Source organism: Dermacentor albipictus, chromosome 9, assembly GCF_038994185.2.
Source record: "Dermacentor albipictus isolate Rhodes 1998 colony chromosome 9, USDA_Dalb.pri_finalv2, whole genome shotgun sequence".
Taxonomy (NCBI): Eukaryota; Metazoa; Arthropoda; class Arachnida; order Ixodida; family Ixodidae; genus Dermacentor; species Dermacentor albipictus.
In genome coordinates this window covers 981,460-1,002,714 of record NC_091829.1, presented here as the reverse complement: position 1 = coordinate 1,002,714, position 21,255 = coordinate 981,460, and the positions used below count along the sequence as shown (strand labels likewise).

Genomic DNA, 21,255 nt, shown 5'->3' with positions numbered 1-21,255 from the left:
GGTCTCGCGCGGGAGGGGGCGTGCTCCTAAACAACCGGAAGTGAGCGATGTGACGTCGCATCGTGACGCTGAACCAGTGAAGGCGGAGCTTAGCGTCGCTCGCTCGGCGAGCGAGTTGAGGAGGAAAAGCATAGCTAGGGAGGAGGGTAACTTCTAATCGCTTGCAGCTCCATTAATACATAACGCTTCACTTAAATTGTGGTGTGAATGTTCTACTTAAGCTGTACCCTACGCGCCTACAAAATTTGTCCGAACCGTTTCAGGGGCCCTTTAAGCATACTGAGGACAACCGCAACAAAAACGCTGGTGAGTAGGCCGGAAGAATGATAAAAAAATGCAGCATTACGGGATGCTTTGCTACGAGCTATAAGAAAGACTCCTCAGCTCGCAAACAACGCTGTTCTTTGTCAGAACAAAGATGCTTCGGCCAATGTCATGCAGCCACTGCTTCCTACGCAAGCCGTTACGCTTTCGTTGTGGTATAATAAAAACGGCATAACCATCTTCAGGCTTCTTGCTGCAGTTATATGCGCAACAGCCCGGCATAGCGCTAGCACATCGACCAGAAACACTGCGCACAACGTTCGCTACGCCGAGCTAAAGCACCAAGCCAGCCGTGCTCAGGAGAAAAATGGCGCGAACGAAGAAGAAAAACACAAGCAAAACTCAAGATCCGCGCGTTTCCATGGGCAACGGCAGGGAGACCAATCGTCGTGCAGAAAAACGGGGGCAAAACTGGTTGCCGCGGGGGGGACACGCAAGGGGCGAGGAGGTCGCGCGGCGGCGGCAGAGTTCAAAGAGTGGCGGTACTTTCAAATTATCAAGGGACTTTACGTGAAAACTCCAGCGCTGGTTCCCCACACCGCGCGTCGTAGGCGAAACGTAACAACGGCAATACATTCGCAATAAAAGAAACAAAAGAAAAAGACTAGGTGGAGGGGTTGACAAGGGTAGACTATTCCGAGTGGTTTATGATGGGTTCATGAACCATGTACACTGGGAACAGAAAGTTATTCAAAGTGATATATTCACGAAATTTTTGCGGTGAGTACAGGTAATGAAGTTGTCAGGGAGCGCATTCCAATAACGATTGCATCAGGAAAGAAGGAAGTGGTCATGGCAGATGAGCGGCCGGGTAAACGTGCTATGGCAGAGCTGTGACTTATGCCAGAGGAAGTTCGTAATGGTGGTTTAAGAAGGTGGTGCCTTGAGCGTGGATTGTAATAAAAAGAGTGCAGCAAGCAAAGACGTGATATGATGCGGTGAGACTTAAGTGTTGGCAGACCTATTGTTTGCTTCAAAGAAGTGACAGTATACATATAGTGTACCGTGAATAATATAGTGCTCACGGAATGAAACGCGTCAATTTAGGGCTAAGTAATGCGCATACTTTCGTTTCAACCAGTTCCAGTTCGTGTCACATCGACGTAATTCTGGCGCGTACACTTACATCTGAGTCCTCGTCACCTTTGGTGACCAAAGTCCTAGTGACAAGACATAGTGCTCTCGCGTACTTTGCACATAAGTAGGGTTGTACTAAACGCTCCGTGTCCCATTTCATTCCGTGAGCACTGTACGTGAAGTGATGAAGCGGGCGGCTCGGTTTTGAACGGATTCCAATGATGCGGCTAGGTAATCTTGAGATGGATGCCAGACAGCAGAAGCAAATTCGAGTTGTGGACGGACAAATGTCACGTATGCCAACTTCTTTACCTCTGGGGATGCCTTCTTTAGATTTCTTTGTAGATACCCGAGTGAGCGCGCAGCGTTATGACGTATTGTTTCGATGTGTGTTATCCAAGAGAGTGATGACGTCAAAATAAGACCCAAGACCGGTACTTGTAAGATGAAGTGGCGCTGATGTTGACAGAGCTAATGCGATAAGTGGACTGAAAGGGACTGCGCTTTCAGGTAAAAGACATAGATTTGCATTTCGATAAGTTCAGAGGCATGTGCTATTTTTCGCACCATGACGAGATGGCATCGAGGTCACGCTGCAGGCAATAAAGAACATCGTCAGAGGAGTTAACAGTGTTGTAAACTATGCAGTCGTCTGCGAAAAGTCGTAGTTTAATTACAATTAATGCTAGTGGGCAAGTCGTTTACATAGATTAGAAATAATAAAGGGGACAGACAGGCGCCCTGAGGGACGCCCGAAGTCACATTGGTAAGAGGTGAGCGGTGATTGTTTGTGGAAGTGTATTGTGTGCGCCCGGATAGGAATTGTTCAATCCATCTGATCAAGGAGTCAAACCTCGATATATCGAGCACGGATATATCGAATTATTGCGTATATCGAACACTTTCTATATCACGTAGAAAATCGCATGCATTTTTAGTTTTTTATTTCCAACGGGGCCGGATGTAAAATGGATATATCGAACTCCGCTGCCCCAGACAAAGTGCGCTCTGTTGACAGGAGGCGAGCTTTCCCGCAACACTCTCAAAGATAGCGGCGGCGCGATGGGCGTTCCAGACTGCTGCGTACGACCATAGAGTTACTATACTGACTCTAGAGGACAAGCTACGCATAGGGCCCATGCATTAAAATCGGGAACCTCAAGAGCGCCGCCATGTTGCTACGCGCCGAGGTTGCCAGCTCCTGAGACGCTTGCTAGACTTGGTGACAGTAGTCAGTTTTAATCCGGCAACAGTAGCAGCGTAGCAGCATGGCGTCTCGCTTGTAGTGTTGTGATGTGTGCGTGCAGCCGAGTGTTTGGGCTTTATAAGTCGGTTCTTTATTCTATGTTGCGGGATGGTGTGGGTGTGGTCCATGTTGGCCGTACAGCTGGCAGTTATGCAACCGAGGGATGATCCTGTTCAAGTTTCCGGCGGTATGCGGTTTTCAGCGGTCACGCCTGTTGCAGGAGTGTCACTCGACGAGGTTACGAGCTCGAAGCTGTGGTCAGATTCCTCGTTGGCGTTCCGTAATTCTCTTCGCACGGGCGCGGTATGTTGCAAAAGCCGCTTTCGCGATCTATCGTCGTGACGATAGATCGGTTCTTTTTTATTATTATAAGTAATGATCCAGCTGTAGGGCACATGTAACCGACAAACGGAAGTCTCAGGAGAGCACCTGAGATGATAGTAGAGCAGGCGGCGCAGGAACTCCAGGGCACCCGAGGGACAGTGGGGGGGATCAAAGCTCGAAGCAGAACGGTACGTAGGTTGGGGCCGCCGAGGCAGGTGTGTGCCAGGGAGTGTTCGCACGGACAGCTCCCCTGGCACGCGCAGCAGTGCCTCGCAAGGTCGAGATACTTTAAAGGCACCTGCGCCCATGATCTTTCTTTTGCCTCGGCGCAGTGAGCACGATTAACGAGAATAATGTGGAGGGCATCCGGTGCAGTCGCGAATGCATCATGACAAATGTAGCTCGCGTCGCCTGGCGTCTGTAATATCAGAGTTGGTTGTATGAATATGCATAATACGCTTTGTTACGGTACCTTAACGGAATGGGTCTAGAGCACGGTATTGGTACATTTTTTCGTACCGCCCTAATCCTATACCTCCACTCCAAAAACACACATACCCCCTTTTTTATGTATACATACAATTCCTTGCCATGACAGATCATAGCCTCCTTAATTTTTGAAAAATAGAGGAGGCTACGGACCGATTGACCAGTTCAAGTTGTCAACTTGTCAGTAACTGTCGTAGGAACCACTGTAATAAACACAATTCCACGATCGGATTGTTTACTTTCATTTTTTGTTGTAACACTGAGGACTACATAGAACTTTATTTTGTATATGTGAGAGAAGTATGTGGATATCACGAGCTTAAGCCAATGTGCGATACACAGACAAAGCAGCTGCTACAACATGAACTGCATTGAGGGCCACACAACACATACGTAATTAAAGGTGCAAAATATCGGGGGAAGCTTCAAAATACGCTCTGTAGCACTGCAAAGTATAACATATATTGTATGTGTACAATAAATGTTCAAACATACAATGCGTCAATGTCCCATTTGCCTTCAAGTTTATTATGAAGTTCAAGTTTACTGAAGTTTATTATGAGCATATGTACAACGGGAATCTACTAACACATCCGCAGTCAAGGTGGCTGTTCGAGGTGTGCTGGCTGCCTCAGTGTAAGAAAAAGAAATTGGGTAAATGTCGACACCAGTGCCACTGCTTCTTGCCTCTGACCTGCACGTGCCTCTGCGGCATCTTTGTGCACAAGTGTGCTGGCATGGCGAGGCGCAGGAGTCACCCGAGAGAAAGAGTATTGTTTACATGGAGAAGTGGCTGTTCACATTGCCTGTCACTTTCCCTCAAATGTTTCCTTGGCGACTAGGGTGACACACCTGCAGTCAAGGTGGCTGTTCGAGGTGTGCTGGCTGCCTAAACGAAATAAAAAGAAATTAGATGAATGTCGATACCAGTGATATTGCTTATTGCCTCTTACCTGCATTTGCCTCCACGGCCTCTTGGCTTGCGGAGTCTGTATGAGGGAGCTGCTGTGGCTAGGCATAGGCATTGTCTAAGCAAAAAGAAAAGGCCATTTAAATGGGGAATTATGGAAGTAAATGCAGTTGTTATGTCTGCTTCTTGCACTCTTCTTGCCTAAAAGTTTTCAAACATGGTGTCCAGAACACACCAGCACTTTGACTGCTTCTGCTTTTTACCTGCAGGTGTTGCTGCGAGATCCTTAGTATGGCTGCGTGCAGCATTGTAACACTTGGTGGAGGCATTTGCAGTGGTAGCCGAAAACAAAGAATCATCCTTGTCTGCACGAATGCTTTCAATTTCTAAATGCAGTGGTAACTATCACTATTGGTGCAAGGCCCCCCCACATCTATGTGGCAAGTGCCATAGCTCGAAACTGAATTGTTCCTTTAGTGTTTCACAAGGCATCTGATATGTCCACATTAAATGTGATGTGTTTGTTTTTATTTATCCGTGTGGAAAGAGCATCATTAAATGGCTGAAGTACTATAGCACCAAACAGACGACACAAGAAGAAGAGACACGGACGAGCGCTTATGTCCGTGTCTCTTCTTCTTGTGTCGTCTGTTTGGCGCTATAGTACTTCAGTAATATGCACCAACTAGCCCAACAAAAAGTTCTGCTGGAATATCATTAAATTTTTTTTTTATTTTTGCGTGTCTTGTTTTTTGGTTTATTTCTGAATTTATCATGATGCTAAAGTGACTTAGGTATGTAATGGCAATCAGCTTTTGTTTTGCAGAAAAACAATGCATTTCCTGACCGATTGTTTGACTTCCCCTCACTCGCATAATTTTGCAGAGTATTCTACCTATATTGACTTGCTTGACCTCCACTAAAGAGTCTTGCATTTTCAAATACGACTCTTTCCTTAAAATCATTCGACACTTCTCATAATTTCTGTACCTTGGGCTTCTGATACTCTGCAGTCACCATTTTTGCTTGTTTCTGACTAGAAATATCTTCTTTAATTTAGAGCTTAAATTTTACTTTTGGAACACATGGAAGAGGTTGCCATTGCATATCTGCATAAAAGGGAAACATGTTTCATTAAACATTTGCAAAATCCAATTGAAGATTGATGAATGCAGCTTGCAGTGTGATATGACTGAATGAGCCATAAAAGTAACTCATCTCACTTGGTAAATGAAAGCACATATTAGTGTGATGCACAAGATACGTTACACTAACGTGGTGGGTTCTCTTGCTTGTACAGCAAAATAATCGGTGCGCGAGAAAAAAGTATTTTTGCATAACCCTTGTACACACTGACTTAAAATGAGCTGGAGCTGTCCACATGATGTACTTATTTTACCTGCGAGTATGGTCAACAAAAATGTGTCCCAGCTGCTTAGTGGTATTCGGGATTATGTCAGTATTGCATATGTGCCTGTTGTCGAAAATAATTGAATTTTGAAAATGCTCGCAGGGATCTGATATGCATATCTGCAGTGTATGGATACATGTAAAAGACAGCATCAAGTGCAAGTGAACGGTCCCACAGGCCCGGAGTCGATCATGCAAATAGATTCGCTGCACAAATTTGTGACCAGAAAATATATTCCACATGAAATGGCATGCAAGGAAGTGTTGAAAATATTGCACAGTTACTAAAACGCCTACGCTATTATTATGTGGGTAGATGCACTCGTTATGCAAAACGGACGTGAGGCGTGCAGACAGGACACAAGAGTAGAGTATTTGCAAGCAAGCAACACGAGCGCCGTCTACTTCTCTACTCTTGTGTCCTGTCTGCACGCCTCACCTCTGTTTTGCATAATAAATCCTTACCAACTAGCTCAGCTTTCTGTCATTCTAAGTCTCGATGCACTCGATTTCATCCGCATTAGGCACTCGCCTCTTGAATACTTCGTGGCACAGAAATACTCGGCATCAGGCTGTTTTTCTGCTGTGGCCTTTGTACAAGCATGATTGTTCAAAGTGCAACAAATAAACAGATTCTTTGAGTTGCTTGTGGCTTCGCCAGTACAATTCCAGTGCGCTGGTCCGCCTGTCCAGCAATTTCCTACTGAAGGGAAACCTGCAAATAAAAACACCGCTCCGCATGCAGAAAAATGCTCTACTGTGACGCTTCTCAAACGATTGTGATGCACCACAAGAGCTGCCTACTCGCGTGATATTCTCAACAAGGGGATACATTCGTTTACTTACATGTGAAGGTATATGCCAGACTACTTCGGGGCTTCGGTGGCACATAAGGCACGAGTGTGCCATAGCATCCGATGTCGACGCGCGATCGCATGTCAAACCTAAACGAAACTACTACGCATCCAAAAAACATATTCGAAACCGAAATTCGCGTCATCCTTTATTGCATGAATGCGTACATCGTGATTTACATAGGTCACGGACTTAGTGATTGCTTTCTGTAAACTTAATATTAACGTACCACCTCAATAAAGCCATCAGGTATGCGTTTTTAGATGACAAAGCATAAGGTGACCTGCACTTGTTCTCAGCTCTTTCAATAGTAATTGCGCTGGCCACATTGACCAGTAGCAACCATAGAGTTTCTCACTATAACACCTAGAGGGTAATCTGGCGCCACCGTCTATGGGAGTTTCTTAAGGGGGCGCCGTGCCGTCATGGGAATGACGGTATATGTGTCTGCGAGGCTCGTGTTGGCTGGTGTTGTAAGAGGCTTCGTCTAAAACGTGGATATGGCTACGCAAATAACGCGTTCTCAAAGTACAATATTCATAAAATGTTTCCATTCACGTATATTGCATCTTTACTCACCCATGATGCATGACCAAGGGAAGAAAAGCAAGAACAGACGACCAACTTTTTCAAAGCGAGCGCGAACCTTGTCGTCTGTCCTCCAACTTTAGCGGCCCGCTGATACCTTTTACGTAACATGTAGTCGTACACACAATAACAAGTTCTCATAGTTAAACAAAACATGTTTTCGCGTAATAATAAAGCTAAAGCAGCTTTTTACGTGCTGTTATAGTAGAAAATGAATCATTGTGACAAACGGAACGGTACTTGCCAAGCGCGTCTTCAGGGTGTCCTGTCTCTACGAGAATGATGCCAATCCGAATCCACAATATACCGGCATTCCCATGTATACCACAGCGCAGCAGCGCCAGATTTCCCTCTAGGTAATGTAGTGAGAAACTCTATGGTAGCAACAGGGCGGCGCCCTAGAGGTTCCCACTTTTCCGGCCCAGCTTTTCCTCTAGAGTTGTTCTACTAACTCTATGCGTACGACAGCTGCCCACATCGGTTGCGCCGACGGCGCCATTTGAACGTAGCGGCGTACACACGCGTCGGCTTGGAGCCAGCACGGCCGCCTCGATCACGCGCGCTCGGCGGCGCTTTCCCCCGCCGTGCGCGCGTGATCGAGGCAGCCGTGGAGCCAGTTGGAGCGCTTTGTCGGTGCTGAGCCACACAGCATGTGCATTGATGACTTCGTTGGCGGTGACGACAGCGCCGGAACACAGGCGTGAGATCGCGGCAGAAGTGGCTGCTGAGCGGCCAAACGAAGACGCTGCCGAGGCTGATCCAGCAAGCGCTGATGTTGCCCCGCTCCCGACTGCAACTGAGGCTGTAGCTGCTTTGGCCGTTGTACGCCACTACTGCGGCGCAATAGAAGGCACTGGACCGTCTCTTGTGGACCGTTTGGACTATGTTGAGGACGCCGTCGTCAAGCACGCGGTTGCCAATATGAAGCAGGCTACGCTGCTTCAGTACTTTCAGCGAACGAAATAAATACTTTGTTTGAAGCTTCATGTGAGTATCTATTGTGCCACGATTGGTTCATTGATACATTTGTGCTAGTTTTTGACGCGTTTTCTACGTGATTTTATATATCGAATTCTGGCTATATCGAACTATTTTGCGATCACCGCGCTGCTCGATATATCGAGGTTCGACTTACAGATTCCAAGTCCAGATAGTTTTTGCAGTAAGAGCTTGTGAGGTACCTTGTCAAAAGCTTTTGAGTAATCTAAGAAAACGGCGTCGATCTGCAGGTTCCTGTCCATGATAAGCAGAATGTCGTGGGTGAATTCGGCGAGTTGGGAATCACACGATAAGTGTTTTCGGAAACCATGCTGAAATGGGTAAAAAAAATTATTGCTTTCAAGGAATTTCATTAGGCTTGAGGCTGTAATGTGTTCTAATAATTTTGAGGGGATGCTTGTAAGGGAGATTGGGCGGTAAGTGGTCAGGTTCGAGCAGTCACCTGATTTTAAAATGGGCAAGATATTAGCTTTCTTCCAGTCACTGGGAACGGTCCCCATTTCTAGCGGTTGTTTGAATAGTACGCAGAGTATTTGTGCTGATATATGAGAGGTGTTCTTCAGAAGTTTACTACTAATACCATCACAGCCAGCAGAAGATGATGGTTTAAGACTATTGATTAGGTTAAATATGCCCTCCGCGTATATGTTTAGGTCTGGCATAGTTTGCACTGAAGCAGTAAGTGTGGGCAGGTCAGATACGGGAATGGGAGCAGTAAGTACAGAAGAAAAGTAGTTATTCAGGGTGGTTCCACATTCATCATTATGGATAGGTTCACCATCGAGGTCAACGAGTTCGATGGTGTTAGATCTGTCTTTAGTGGAGAGCATGTGCCAAAATTTATTTGGATTTGATTGGAGAATAGAGAGTAGATCATGACTGTTAAATTTATCTTTAGCTTGACTAACCTCCTAAATAAACAGATTTTACACGTTTAGTGAACCAAGAGTTGTTATAGTCTGATTTTGCAACAATAGTGAGTATGTACTTATCCTTTAGCTTTAACATTGCGTTTCTAAATAGCTCCCTGTTGGAGTTCACTGAGCGTGGCGAAAAAGTGGTCTGAAAGTTTTGCCAAAATGACTCTAGTCCACTGTTTATGGCCTCATAGTTACCTCTCCGGTAGTGAGAGATTAGTTTTTGGGTAGATGATTTCTTACTCAGTGGAAGACGAATAACAATATGCAGGAGACAATGATCGCTGATGCCAGGTATCGCGGTAATGGCGGAAACATCGTCCAGCTGACTTGTAAGAAGTAAGTCGAGTATGTTATCGTCTCTGGTGGGGCATGCTATCATCCGCTGGAGGTTGAAATCTTCTGTTACTTCAAGAAACTGTATTGCGTCAGTAGAAAAGGTCCCTGTTGATACATACAGCCTACTCCAGTTAATCTGGGGATAATTAAAATCTCCGAAGAGAAAAAACGGTGCGTTCGGCAGCTTGTGTTCAATGTTTGGTAGGGATTGGGACAGCAAATCAATGAAAGCTTGCTGTTTATCAGGTGGTCTATAACAAATGCCAAAAATTGTTCTTATCGTATTGTTATAGACACATACCCATGAAAGTTCAAGGTTACTATTGTGACATATTAGGTAAGATGATAATGTCTTTCTAACAGCTATAAGAACACCTCCTCCCCTTCGGCCGTCTATCGTTACGGTATAATGTGAAGTTAGTGGTAGATGGAAAAACTTCGTTATCGTCTATGTCTGAGCTCAGCCACATTTCTGTTAGCAAGATGATATCGGATTCTGTGTCACTAATATAGCTGTGTAACTGATCTCGCTTTGGCACTACACTTTGTATGTTAGTGAATGCTATGTTGAAATTCAAAAACTTAGGCAGCCTTTTGGGAGTGGAACTAGAGAAGTTTGAGAAACTCTGTAGTAGACCTTTACCCATTATTCTTACAAAAAAGTTAGGTGCATGTTAGATTTCTACTTTGTTTAGGAACATTAATATATATCATTTATACATCAGTTCTGCTTTGTGCACAGAAAGTGGTGGGTGTACATTTGGTTTGGGGGCATGTCAGAATCAGGAAAAAATTGACAAATGATTCAGTGGTGTGCTTTGGCATTTTTTCTGCAGCTTGTTTAATTTGACCAACCAAATAATTTGTTCAATTTCGTTAACCCCATCAGGGTCGAATTAACGGAAGTTGACTGCATTGTTATATTAAAGCTTCCTACATAAGATGCCGCACTGCACTCTTTAAAGTGCTGTGAGGGTACTGGGCCGATGCCAGGTGGCACAGAGTCGCAGGCACGAGATGGTAGGCAACTGTGTAGAGTAGCAGGCAAATGAGCAGGCACGGGACGGTAGGCAACAGTGTGTGGCAATTGGTTCTTTCAGTGCCTCCTATATAAGTATAGAGGAGGCACTGGTTTTTTATTCTATCGTGTGGTGGGGAGAGAGAACATGGATGGCGTGTGTGCGTGGTCAGCACGCGGTGAGCGCGCGACAATGAACTGAGTGAGTTAAGTAATCGGAGCAGCAAGCCGCGTGGGGTGCGGCGGGACGGAACGCAGACTGCATGTGTGTGCGTGCACCGAGGATTTCCCGAAATAAAGAACGTACTTGACAAGTGGGGGCTCGTCCAACCGGGACTAACATGGAGGACCAAGAATCATGTAGTGCCACCCAGCCAGTTGTGCAGTTTCTCCTGCCTTCTTCGATCATCCAAGGACTGTCAGCTTCGACAGCTGTTGCAACAGACTGTACGGCCCGCCATGCTACTACACATGCCCTGCCTACCAGCTGTGCTACAGATGTAGCAGACTTTTTACTTCAGCATGTGATTGTTCACCATGGCGTGCCAAGGCAGCTGCTGACAGATTGTGGCCACTACTTCATGTCCCAAGTTGTCGAAGACATACTGCTTTCCTGCTTCACCGAACACAAGCTTGCAACCGCATATCACCCACAAACGAACGAACTGACTGAACGACTAAATCGCACCATTACAGAGATGTTGTTTATGTATGTTTCAACACCACCGTGATATAAAAACAGCATTTTGCCCTATGTGACATTTGCATACAATTCATCACATCAGGATACCACCGCTTTCTCGTGATTCTACCTCTTGTTTGGTCGCCATCCCACTCTGCCTTTTTACACCCTGCTACCTTCAGTGTCGCGACACACCACAAAATATGCTCATGATGCCATTGGTTGGTCTTGCATGGCTCGCCAGATTGCCTATGATCGACTTACAGCAGCTCAGGCGTCACAAAAGGCTCGCTTCGACAGTTGACACCAGAACCTTGACTTCTCTCCCGGAAATCTCGTTCTTCTGTGGACTCCAATTCGGCACGTCGACCTGTCCGAAAAATTGCTGTCACACTATACCAAGCCGTACTAGGTATTACGACAATTAAGTGACCTAAACTACGAAATCTCCCCTGTTGAAGACATGCCATCATCATCCCAGCTATAAACTGACGTCGTCCATGTGCCCCGCCTAAAGCCACACTGTTCATTTAGTTCGATATCATTCTAACATGCACCGGGATGATGCTCCTGCACCCGGGGGCTGTGTTACAGTGCATTTGGACAGGACCATGCGCACAGGAGGGAGACAAAGAGAAAGTGGTAGGCTTTACTGGTGCTGTGAGCTTTTCACCAGCCTGAACACTAACCCCTAACTTTTTCCTATGTAAATAGTTATACATATGTTTGTGCGTTGGGCTTCCTCTTTGTAACAATATTTACTTGGCTTTGGGGATCCCGTACCACCGATGAGTACTTGAGGATTAGGTGGATGAAAGTTTTGTACACACTTATCTTCAATTTTGGGATGGATCTACACAAGGACCTTGTTACTAATCCTAATTTCTCCATAGCTCTTTTTTTCAACATAGGCAACATGCTTATTTCACTTAAAGTCTTTGCTGGGTACAACACCAAAGTATTTATAGGTATTAACAAACAATAGTTTTTGACCATTAGTAGAGTATTCATACTGTAAAGGGAGTCATTTACATGTTATAGTCATAGCTGCCGTTTTCTTTTTGTTAACCTTCATTTGCCGGGTTGCACACCAAGAAGATATTTTTGTTAAAGCTGTGTTTCAAAGAGGCAGGTCACGTGGACTGCATATTCCTAGGTATACAATGCAGTCATCTGTAGATAACCTAATAATAACTGGAATATCATGGGGGATGTCGTCGGTAAAAACTAAGAAGAGTGGCTCAAGCGCTGGAGGAATTCCAGACTTCACCACTTGTGAATGAGACCATGTGTTATTGACAGTAACCATTTGGTTTTGGTAAGAAAGGTAGGCCTCAATCCATGAAATTAAAGTATCATTGTTCAATCATGTCATGTCATGGAATTAAGTAGCACGCCACTAAACAGGATGTTGCATGTGGCTTTCCCACAGGAGTGGTGAAGGTGGCCTTCTTCTCCTACCGCAAAATGGAATCCATTCTGTCAGCTTCCAATCCGAGCATGGCAGCTGCTGACACCGTCTCAAACAGCACTGTACGCATGGTCAACTCTCGGGTGGTGGCAGCCGCCTTAGGAAGGCGCAGAGTCCTCGGTCTTTCCCAACCAGTTCTGGTTACACTCAAGCACAGCCAGGTACTGTTTAGTTTTGCACTGCATTTCCAACTGTAGCTATAAATCGTTTCACTTTCACTGTGAGGGTGCAGACATACTTAAAGGGACACTAAAGCAAGAAATTATTTCACCTGTACTCTTCTGCAATACAGGAAACACGACTCTTGCCACGAAAAGACTCTTGGCAGCAGGAAAAAAGGGGGGGCCACCTTGAAGTTCCCACGTCAGCTCGCTGTGATGTCATGGACTTTGCCGCCATCTGCTTAGGTGTACTTGATTGGGCTCTAAAGGAGACAAACATTGAACGTGGCAAGTTTCAGGAACTGAGCTCGCATGGTCCAAATACGAAAAGTTGCTTTGAAGTCAGTAACATCACACTGTCATACCACCACGCTGGGGTTCCGGCGCAAAATTTGAAAATAAAACTTTCACTCTTTTCTCTTCTAATATTCAACCATTTAGAGTGAAATTAATGAATATGGAGTTTACAAAGACAACTTTCTCAGTCTAAACTGACTTATTGTTTTGCTTTAGTGTCCCCCAAATTTTATTTTATTTCTGGGAATATTTTGATGAAACTCACTGAGTTTAATTATGTATTTCAGTGTGCTAATTTAACATATGAAAACAGTTTTCTTGCTGAGTAAGTAAATTTTATAAATTAGAAAAATTATGTTTGTTGCATAACTTGCTTAGAGGTGAGCTATTTACTAAACTTTATATGGAGTAATGAAGATTGGCATATAAAAATGATGTTGAATGGTCAGAGTATGGAATGCTACTACAATGAATGCTCTAGACTGAGTTGAAGAAAAGTTGAAGCATGTCAAAGTTTTAATGTAAGAACCCATAGTAACACCCATGACAAATTATTATTTTTTCAGAATTTCTGCAATAATATTTGTTTACATTATAGGGCTGTTGCATTCCCTAATTATCTACCCTTGTGACTAAATGATATTGTGATAGCTTAAGTAGAACCAGAGATATCGTCACACTAATACTGTGACACCCCCAAAAACACTATTTTGAGAAAATGAGGAAAAACATTTCTTGATGTGCTCATGGTGGTTATGGCAAAGGCTAAGTCAATTGAGGATGATACAGAGTTACAGTCAAGCAGAAATAAATGCTCTATGCCAACCTGCAGCAAATAAATGAAAAAAAAATGATATTTTGGACAATATTTGGCTCCAGGAGGGTCTCCCTTTAAGTACTTTGGTCTATTCATGTGTAGATTTTCTTATCTTTGCTGATGCCTGTGAGAAGCATAACATGCTCATACAGTGTGACGCACTGTTTTTTATTTCCCTTTGAAGTCATGTAATTTATCCATAACACAGTATGTTCTGCAAACAAGCCAGAATGACTCTTCATTTTGTACCTAATAATATCTGCACCTTTGTTTGGGTGCCTAAGCTTTCGATAAATAATGTATGAGTGAGCTAATACTCATAAATCAGCAACCACTCTCAAGTCCTCAGTTTGTATGACTAGGATACAGCTTTTTTTTTTCCTTTTGATTGATTCTGGTTTAAATATGTCTGAGATTATTGTTTGGTTTATTATGCGTAATTTTTTATTAATTTTTTGTCTTAGATACATTCTTACGTTGCTGCATGTGCCTGTCTCTGCCATTTGTACTGAGTCATGGTCCTAGTCAAGCCCGTGTAGCGGCTTTTTGACCACGGTCCTCAGCATCCCGAATGTTTGAATAAAGTTTGATTTGGTTTAATTGATTTGAAATACAATGGACTCCAGAGAAACGAAACATGCTTAAACGGGAATTTAGATAAACGGAACAGTGGTATCAACTTTGGTTGGCCACCCATAGGCACAGTGTTAACAAACTGATATTAAGCAAAACACAACCTTTCTTGAACTCCAGGTAAACGAAACTTTAATCAAAAGTACCACTTACCTCATCAGTCTATGGAACAAGAAAAGTCCGACAAACATTTGAAATATTAGCGATGCTATGAAGAGTGAAGAATATCTAATCCATCAGGCAGCTGCTTGAAATTTAACGCGAATTGAAGATGTCAAAGTTGCAAAGGTGTTTCCATCATGAGGGCTTTGCTAGGCAAGTAATGATCCCTGATGAAGAAGAGAGCACTACAGAGTAGGTATAGATTTTGGAGTCAAACTGCCACTGTTACTTCATTCCCTCTGCCAAGAGTAGGAGACACCAGATGATGCCCTTTTTACCTTCTCTGAGAAGAAAATTGAAAATATTATTGAAGTTCATGGTGAAGGCTATAGTTTTATGGACAAAAACATATATAGGTTATACTCTTCCAGTGCGCGTTACTGTTTTGTACGAGGGGCACGATGGGAGATCTTTGTTCAAAAAGCGTTTAGTTGCTGCAACGTCACAAAGTGGGCAGTATGCAAAATTTGTCAGAATGGGAGAGAGAGCAGCCACTCGGCAAGTGGTGAACTCCCCAGAAGTTTATGTGACTCGTTTATTGTCTGCAAGCAGACAATATGCTGCAAAACAAGATGTTTCTCATCTTCCAATGAATAAAATTTGTATATAAAAAAATGCATTTTCTCTTCTCAAGCTTAAACACATTCTCAAATAGTAATATGTATGACTGCTACAGTTTATAACTATTAGTTTCTCTATGTGGTCGCTAGGTGGTGTTGCGTACAGCGAAATAGAAAAAAGAAACAACAGGAGCAGTGGCGCGCTTTTCAAGAGGCAAATATACAACAACATTCCACTGGCTCACTGGCAACCGATGATCGGGTCAAGTTCACCGCAAAACCAACGTACTGTTCATTTCTAGAAACGAAAGTGACACTGCAATTCCTTTCCTCCCATCTCTTCAAATGCATTTGGTGCCCTCAACTAGTCTGCCTCACCCTAAAGCAATGCCAATGCAACAATCAAAGCTTCCATTGCAAGGGCCATTTTCTCGAATTAGACTATGGATAGAATTCGAATGTGCCACTCTGTAGCCGCAGCCATCATTTGGATTCAATTCAATCCACCAGACGTGCCATGTGAAGCCGGTCTCGACACGAACACTTGACCGCTCAAACTTTACACCTCTCGTCGCGTTCTGCTCCTAGGAGGCGACGTGCTCGGTTTCAAAATGATTGACATGAGTGTGTTGCAGTTCTGATGTCACCAGAAACTTGGTCACGCCCCGCAGCTGACGACAGCCCAGGCCAATCACGTGCGGCGTAACCAAAAGTGCACTCCGAATAGCAATCTCCGATCACACCCCAGATGGCAAGAGATGCAGTTGAAAATCTGCAGAGATATTTTTTATGCGAGGACTTTAACCTTGTGCAAAAGGAGCTACGATATTAGAAGCAGAGCACTGTAATGTCTCCTTTTATCACCACAGTATTATCAAAACAGTGTGGCACCTTTCTAGTAAAATGATTCTTAGTGATTTTTATGTCCTTCGCCTAGATGAAACTAAGGATAAACGAAACACATTTTTCGGTCCCTTCAAGTTTTGTTTAAACTGAGTCTACTGTATCACCTGAAACCTTCCTTATGTTCACTACTGGTGTTGCTGTTAGCTACAGTCACTTCACAGTGGCAACATGTGAAAAGAATTGCAACTTCAAATGTGCTTTTTTCTCAATATGAAACAAAGCTTGCAAAGTTGCTGATAGCATGCATACTTTCTTGTCTTGCTCTCCGCAATGTCTTGTGTGAAATTATTGCCTTTTAATTTTAGGAAGAAAATGTTAGCGATCCGCAGTGTGTGTTCTGGGACTTCAGCAAAAGGTGAGCTTCAAAGGGTTACCTAGGAATACTTATCTTATTTTTCACTTTGTAGCATTTTTAAGCTCTCATACATGCCTAACATGCCTTGCTTAAAACTTATTAGTTTTCACATATCTGGTCAACAAGACATCTAAAGGTCTGACGACCTGAGAAATACTGAAAAGTGAAGCTTTTTAAATGCTGTTGTGGTGAACCAATAGTGAAAAAGCACGCAGACAGAAATTACAAAGTTGTAAATCGTAAACAGTCTATCAGGCAAGCTTGTGCCCAGAGATCGAGCAATGGTAAAGTGTTGGCGGTGATAGCAGCGAACGCAGTTAGCGATTGTTGAATCAAAATTTGAGCGGCTCTTGGCCGACTACTAGGTGTTGCAGGAAGTTCTTGATAAACCACGAGTAGCACAGTGAATGTTTTAGGAGCTACCTAGATGCATCACATTCGAAATGCACTCACATAGGGCCACAACAGTATAGGTTCAAAAGCACACGAAGTACAGCAGAAATGCAGGCAACATGACTACTCACGCTTTGCAATAAAGCGAAGCAAGCGCATCTCGTGGCAATATGAGACTTCTTTAGAGTAAAATGCTATGCTTCTACATTACAATTTTACATTTCTGATGCTTCTGCTCAAACAGTGTGTTTTTACATTGTGAAACATATGTGTTCGATACTTAGCTGTCAAGCATCTTGTGAACAAATTGATATAGTATAGAGACAGTTGACGAAACTGTAGATGCTGACTGTTAAATAAACAATGTTACGGATGTTCTTACAGTGTGTTATACTGTGCTTTTTCAGGGATTGGTCTGAGCGTGGCTGCTGGGTTGAAGCTTCCAATGAGACCCACACTGTGTGTGCATGTGACCACCTCACAAACTTTGCTGTCCTCATGGATGTCAGATCTGTTCAGGTAATATTTTGATATCAAGCAGTGTTGTACAGGAACCAAACGTTGCACAGGCAGGGCAACAAATTTAATTTTTTCACAGTGCATACTCCCCAGAAGCACCATTACTGAAATCATGAGCACTGTTGCGGCGCTACGTCATCTCGAGCCCGGCTCCATATGGTAGTGTTGCAGAGGTTTCAGGTTGAAAAAAGATCTGTGCCCTTACACTCTGTGAAGAAGGATGACCAGTGAAGCTGGGTATGTGCACCCCTTAACGGTGAACTGCACCTCCGCCGCGAGTTGGCCCGGCATTGCACTATCTCCGGGATCAGCTCACGTATGGGGAGTTTCTTGCTTACCACAACGCCACGAATTTCCTTGGATGGTAGAGGTATACAGCTTCACTACAAGTCAGAAGCTCGGAAGTCGGAAAATCGAAAACCAACAGGTTCATTGGCACTTGAACAAAACTTATTTACATTGTTCAATAGGAAAAACAGAAGAAAGTGAAGTGTTTAGCAACAAGTGACTAGATGGGCCTCGTTTCCATGGCCCAGAGCAGTTTGTGTTCTCTCTGCACAGTCATTATAACACCTCTGTTCCAACCCTCTCTCCTGGAAGTAGCCAATCACACACGGGTGACAACCCATCAGGATGACAGCCAATCGAAACAGAAACAACGCTGTTGCAGAAGGAATATCGAACCAGAAGCCCCACCAAGTTCCAGCTGGCACAAAGGCTGAGAGAGGATTTGGCTGTGGGAATGGGAGAGGAGATTTGTTACTCGCTGTTGCTTCTCAGTATAGGGCAAGAACCAGTTCAGGGCAGCTTTCTTCTGGGAAACGTCCATGAGCCCTTCACGTCGTCTTGGCCTCTCCTGAAGTGGCAACTCTTTCTTCCCTGTGTGGCGCTTTTTCTCCAACAAGGGGAGCTCATTAAAGGAAAATAGCAGCACCCAGCATCGTGTGGCAACTGTCCTCCGACTATCTTCCCGGCGTGGCTCTCACGTGCTACTCCTGCACGTGACAAACAAGCTGTTGTCTGCTGCAGTCATAACAGCTTCCTCCCCGCCAAAATAGTCACAGAGGGTAGCAGTCACTGCTGCTGCATGGAGAGACAACTTCATTTTCTGTAGATGAATGCCAGAAACTTGCCATCGATTGCCACATTGTCGGGTATGTAGGCGACCAGATTCTTCGAGCCGTCTCTGAAACTCAAACACGTGCGCAAGCAAGCACTCAGCCCCCTCTGAGCAAACCAGGTCAAAAGAGGGATGACGATCAATCTTTCTTTAGTAGCTGTTTGCAAAATTCACACACTCGAAACTCTCTGGACTCACTTGTAGTGATGAACCAGGTGTGCTACATTACGCATCAGCACACACAATCGCACAAACAAATGAAACTCCAGTAGCAATCTTGAGGAATGGCGAAGAGGAACCCTGGACCACTTAGAAAGAGTGACTAAGTGCATCCGCATTTCCATTTAATTTGCCCTTCTTGTACTTCATGTCAACATGATATTGCTGTAGAATGAGGCTCCACCTCAGGAGGCGACTGTTCTTTGATGTCGCAGTTTGCAGCAAGGCCAGGGGACAATAGTCCGCCTCTATGGTGAATTTGGCGCCCCCGAGATAGCATTGCAATTTCTGAATGGCCCACACAATACATGCACATTCTTTTTTCGACGTGCAGTATGCCATTTCACAAGAGCTCAGTTTGTGGCTCAGATGGATGTTACAGGATGTTCATTACCATCGTGATCCCTCTTGGAGAGAACGGCACCTAGTCCTTGCTCACTCGCATCACACTGGACTGTGAATTCTCGCTCAAAATCAGGAGATCACAATGCCGGATGGCTAATCAATACCACCTTCAGGCTTAAGAAGCCAGCTTCCTTCTTTTCATCCCAGACTATGTTTGTCCTCTGTCCCATGGAAAGCATCAATCAGGGGTCTTGCCAAGATTGAATAATCTCGGATGTAATGATTATAATACCCAGTGAGCCCCAAAAATGCCCGAATGTCCATCTTAGTTTTTGGTCGAGGATAGTCTGCTACTGCTAATATTTTAACAACTCACTAGGTTTCCTAAAGCATTGACCTGTGTGGTGACCTAGGTAGTCCACGGTCGCCCTTGCAAAAGAACACTTCTCAGCCTTTACAGTGAGCCGATCTTGATGCAAATGGCTGAGTACCGCTCTGAGATGCACCAAATGGTTTGCCCATGAATCAGAAAAGACTGCGATCTCATTTAAGTAGGGCACGGCAAATGCTTCGCAACCCTTTAGAACCCTATCCATGAGACGTGAAAAACAAAAGGGAGCATATTGGGGAGTCCGAAGCTCATCATTGTCAGTTAATAGCTGCCTGCTGGCATGACAAATTACGGCAAGTAATGACTAGCAAGTACCATTCAGTGAGCGGTACTTGCCAGTACTCTTGAGTAAGGTCTAGCGTAGTCACATGGGCTGCTCAACTCACCTGTTCCACCCTCTCCTCAATATTTGGAATTGGATACACTTGATCCTTGGTGAGACCATTTAATTTCTGATAGTCTACTATGGGTCTTGGGTCTTTACCTGAAGCTTCCGCCAAGATCATAGGTGAAGCATATTAATTTTTGCAGGGCTTAATTACTCCTAATTCGAGCATGCACTTCTCTTCCCTGTCAAGAATTTCGCACTGCCTAGGGGAGATCTTATAACCCTTTGATTGCACTGGCTCCTCAGACGTCAGCTCAATATCATGCTCAGTCAAATCAGCTTTACCCGACCTGTCAGCAAGGCATTCATCAAACTCTGCTATAATTTCGCCAAGATCAGACAACTGGGCAGTGGCGTAGCAACAGGGGGGGCCGGGGGGCCGTGGGCCCCGGGTGCATGGGGCCAGTAGGGGGGGGGGTGTCATATACGTCTTAAGACACCCGAAAATTGTCGATATCCTCGCCTTCCTCGACTACACCAGGGGGGTGACAGAAGAGCTAAGGGCCCCGGGTGCCAGACGACCTAGCTACGCCACTGCAACTGGGATTCCTTTAGTTCCTCTCTCTGTTCAGTCCTCTTCAGGGGTTCTTGAGTGCTACTTCCCCCTCCACTTAGACAAACCAGGCTGTCCTCCATCTCTTCAAGAAGGTTTAGAGTCATATTCGCCATTGCCTTTCTTGGCACGTAAGGTTTCATTAGGTTACAATCATAAATGCGCACCTCTTTACGTTCCCCTGGAGTTTTCACCACGTAGTTGGCATCAGAGAGCTTTGCAACCACTTCAGTGGGTCCCTCTCACTGTACTTGGAGCTTGTTTTGCCTTGAGGCTCTTGGTAACATTACCTTGTCACCGATACGGAACGAACTCTGACGGGCGGTCCTATCATAGTACACTTTAGATCGAGCCTGAACTGACTTCACGCTGGCCTCCACAGACAACAAGTAAAATTTTCGATAATAAAGGTCTTAGGAGACAAGGCGTAAATGAACAGAAAAGCAGCAGATGAATGTATTAAGCAATAACAAGGATTTGCTCCAGCAGATTCAAAACAAATTCCACCATGGTAGTGTCTTCTCTGCACCCTTGCCATGTTTCCCACACCATTTGCAAAGGTGAGCGCAGTGCCCTTCCGTAAACCAACTTGGCGGGGCTGAAACCAGTGGATTCATGTGGTACCGACCGCAAAGCAAAAAATGCCGCTTGTAGGCGTGCATCCCAGTCGCGCTTATTTTCATAACAACATCCTGTAAGGATGTGCTTGAGAACGGAATGCAACCTTCCTTAGCTGTTTCTCTATGGATGATGAATTGAGCTGTGCACTATTTTTATGTTGCATCGC

General features: G+C 44.6%; 1 protein-coding gene across 11 annotated transcripts in view; it reads left to right on the top strand.

Moving 5' to 3' along the window:
* The window catches only part of LOC135909202 (latrophilin Cirl-like), a 471,476-nt gene that overhangs the window by 397,417 nt on the left and 52,804 nt on the right, over positions 1 to 21,255 (top strand). For all 11 annotated transcript variants that reach the window (XM_065441053.2, XM_065441055.2, XM_065441054.2 and 8 more), the window contains 3 exons: positions 12,611 to 12,810; positions 16,491 to 16,540; positions 17,341 to 17,452. In XM_065441053.2, coding sequence (XP_065297125.1) covers positions 12,611 to 12,810; positions 16,491 to 16,540; positions 17,341 to 17,452 — 362 coding nt within the window. The remainder of the gene's footprint in view (positions 1 to 12,610; positions 12,811 to 16,490; positions 16,541 to 17,340; positions 17,453 to 21,255) is intronic.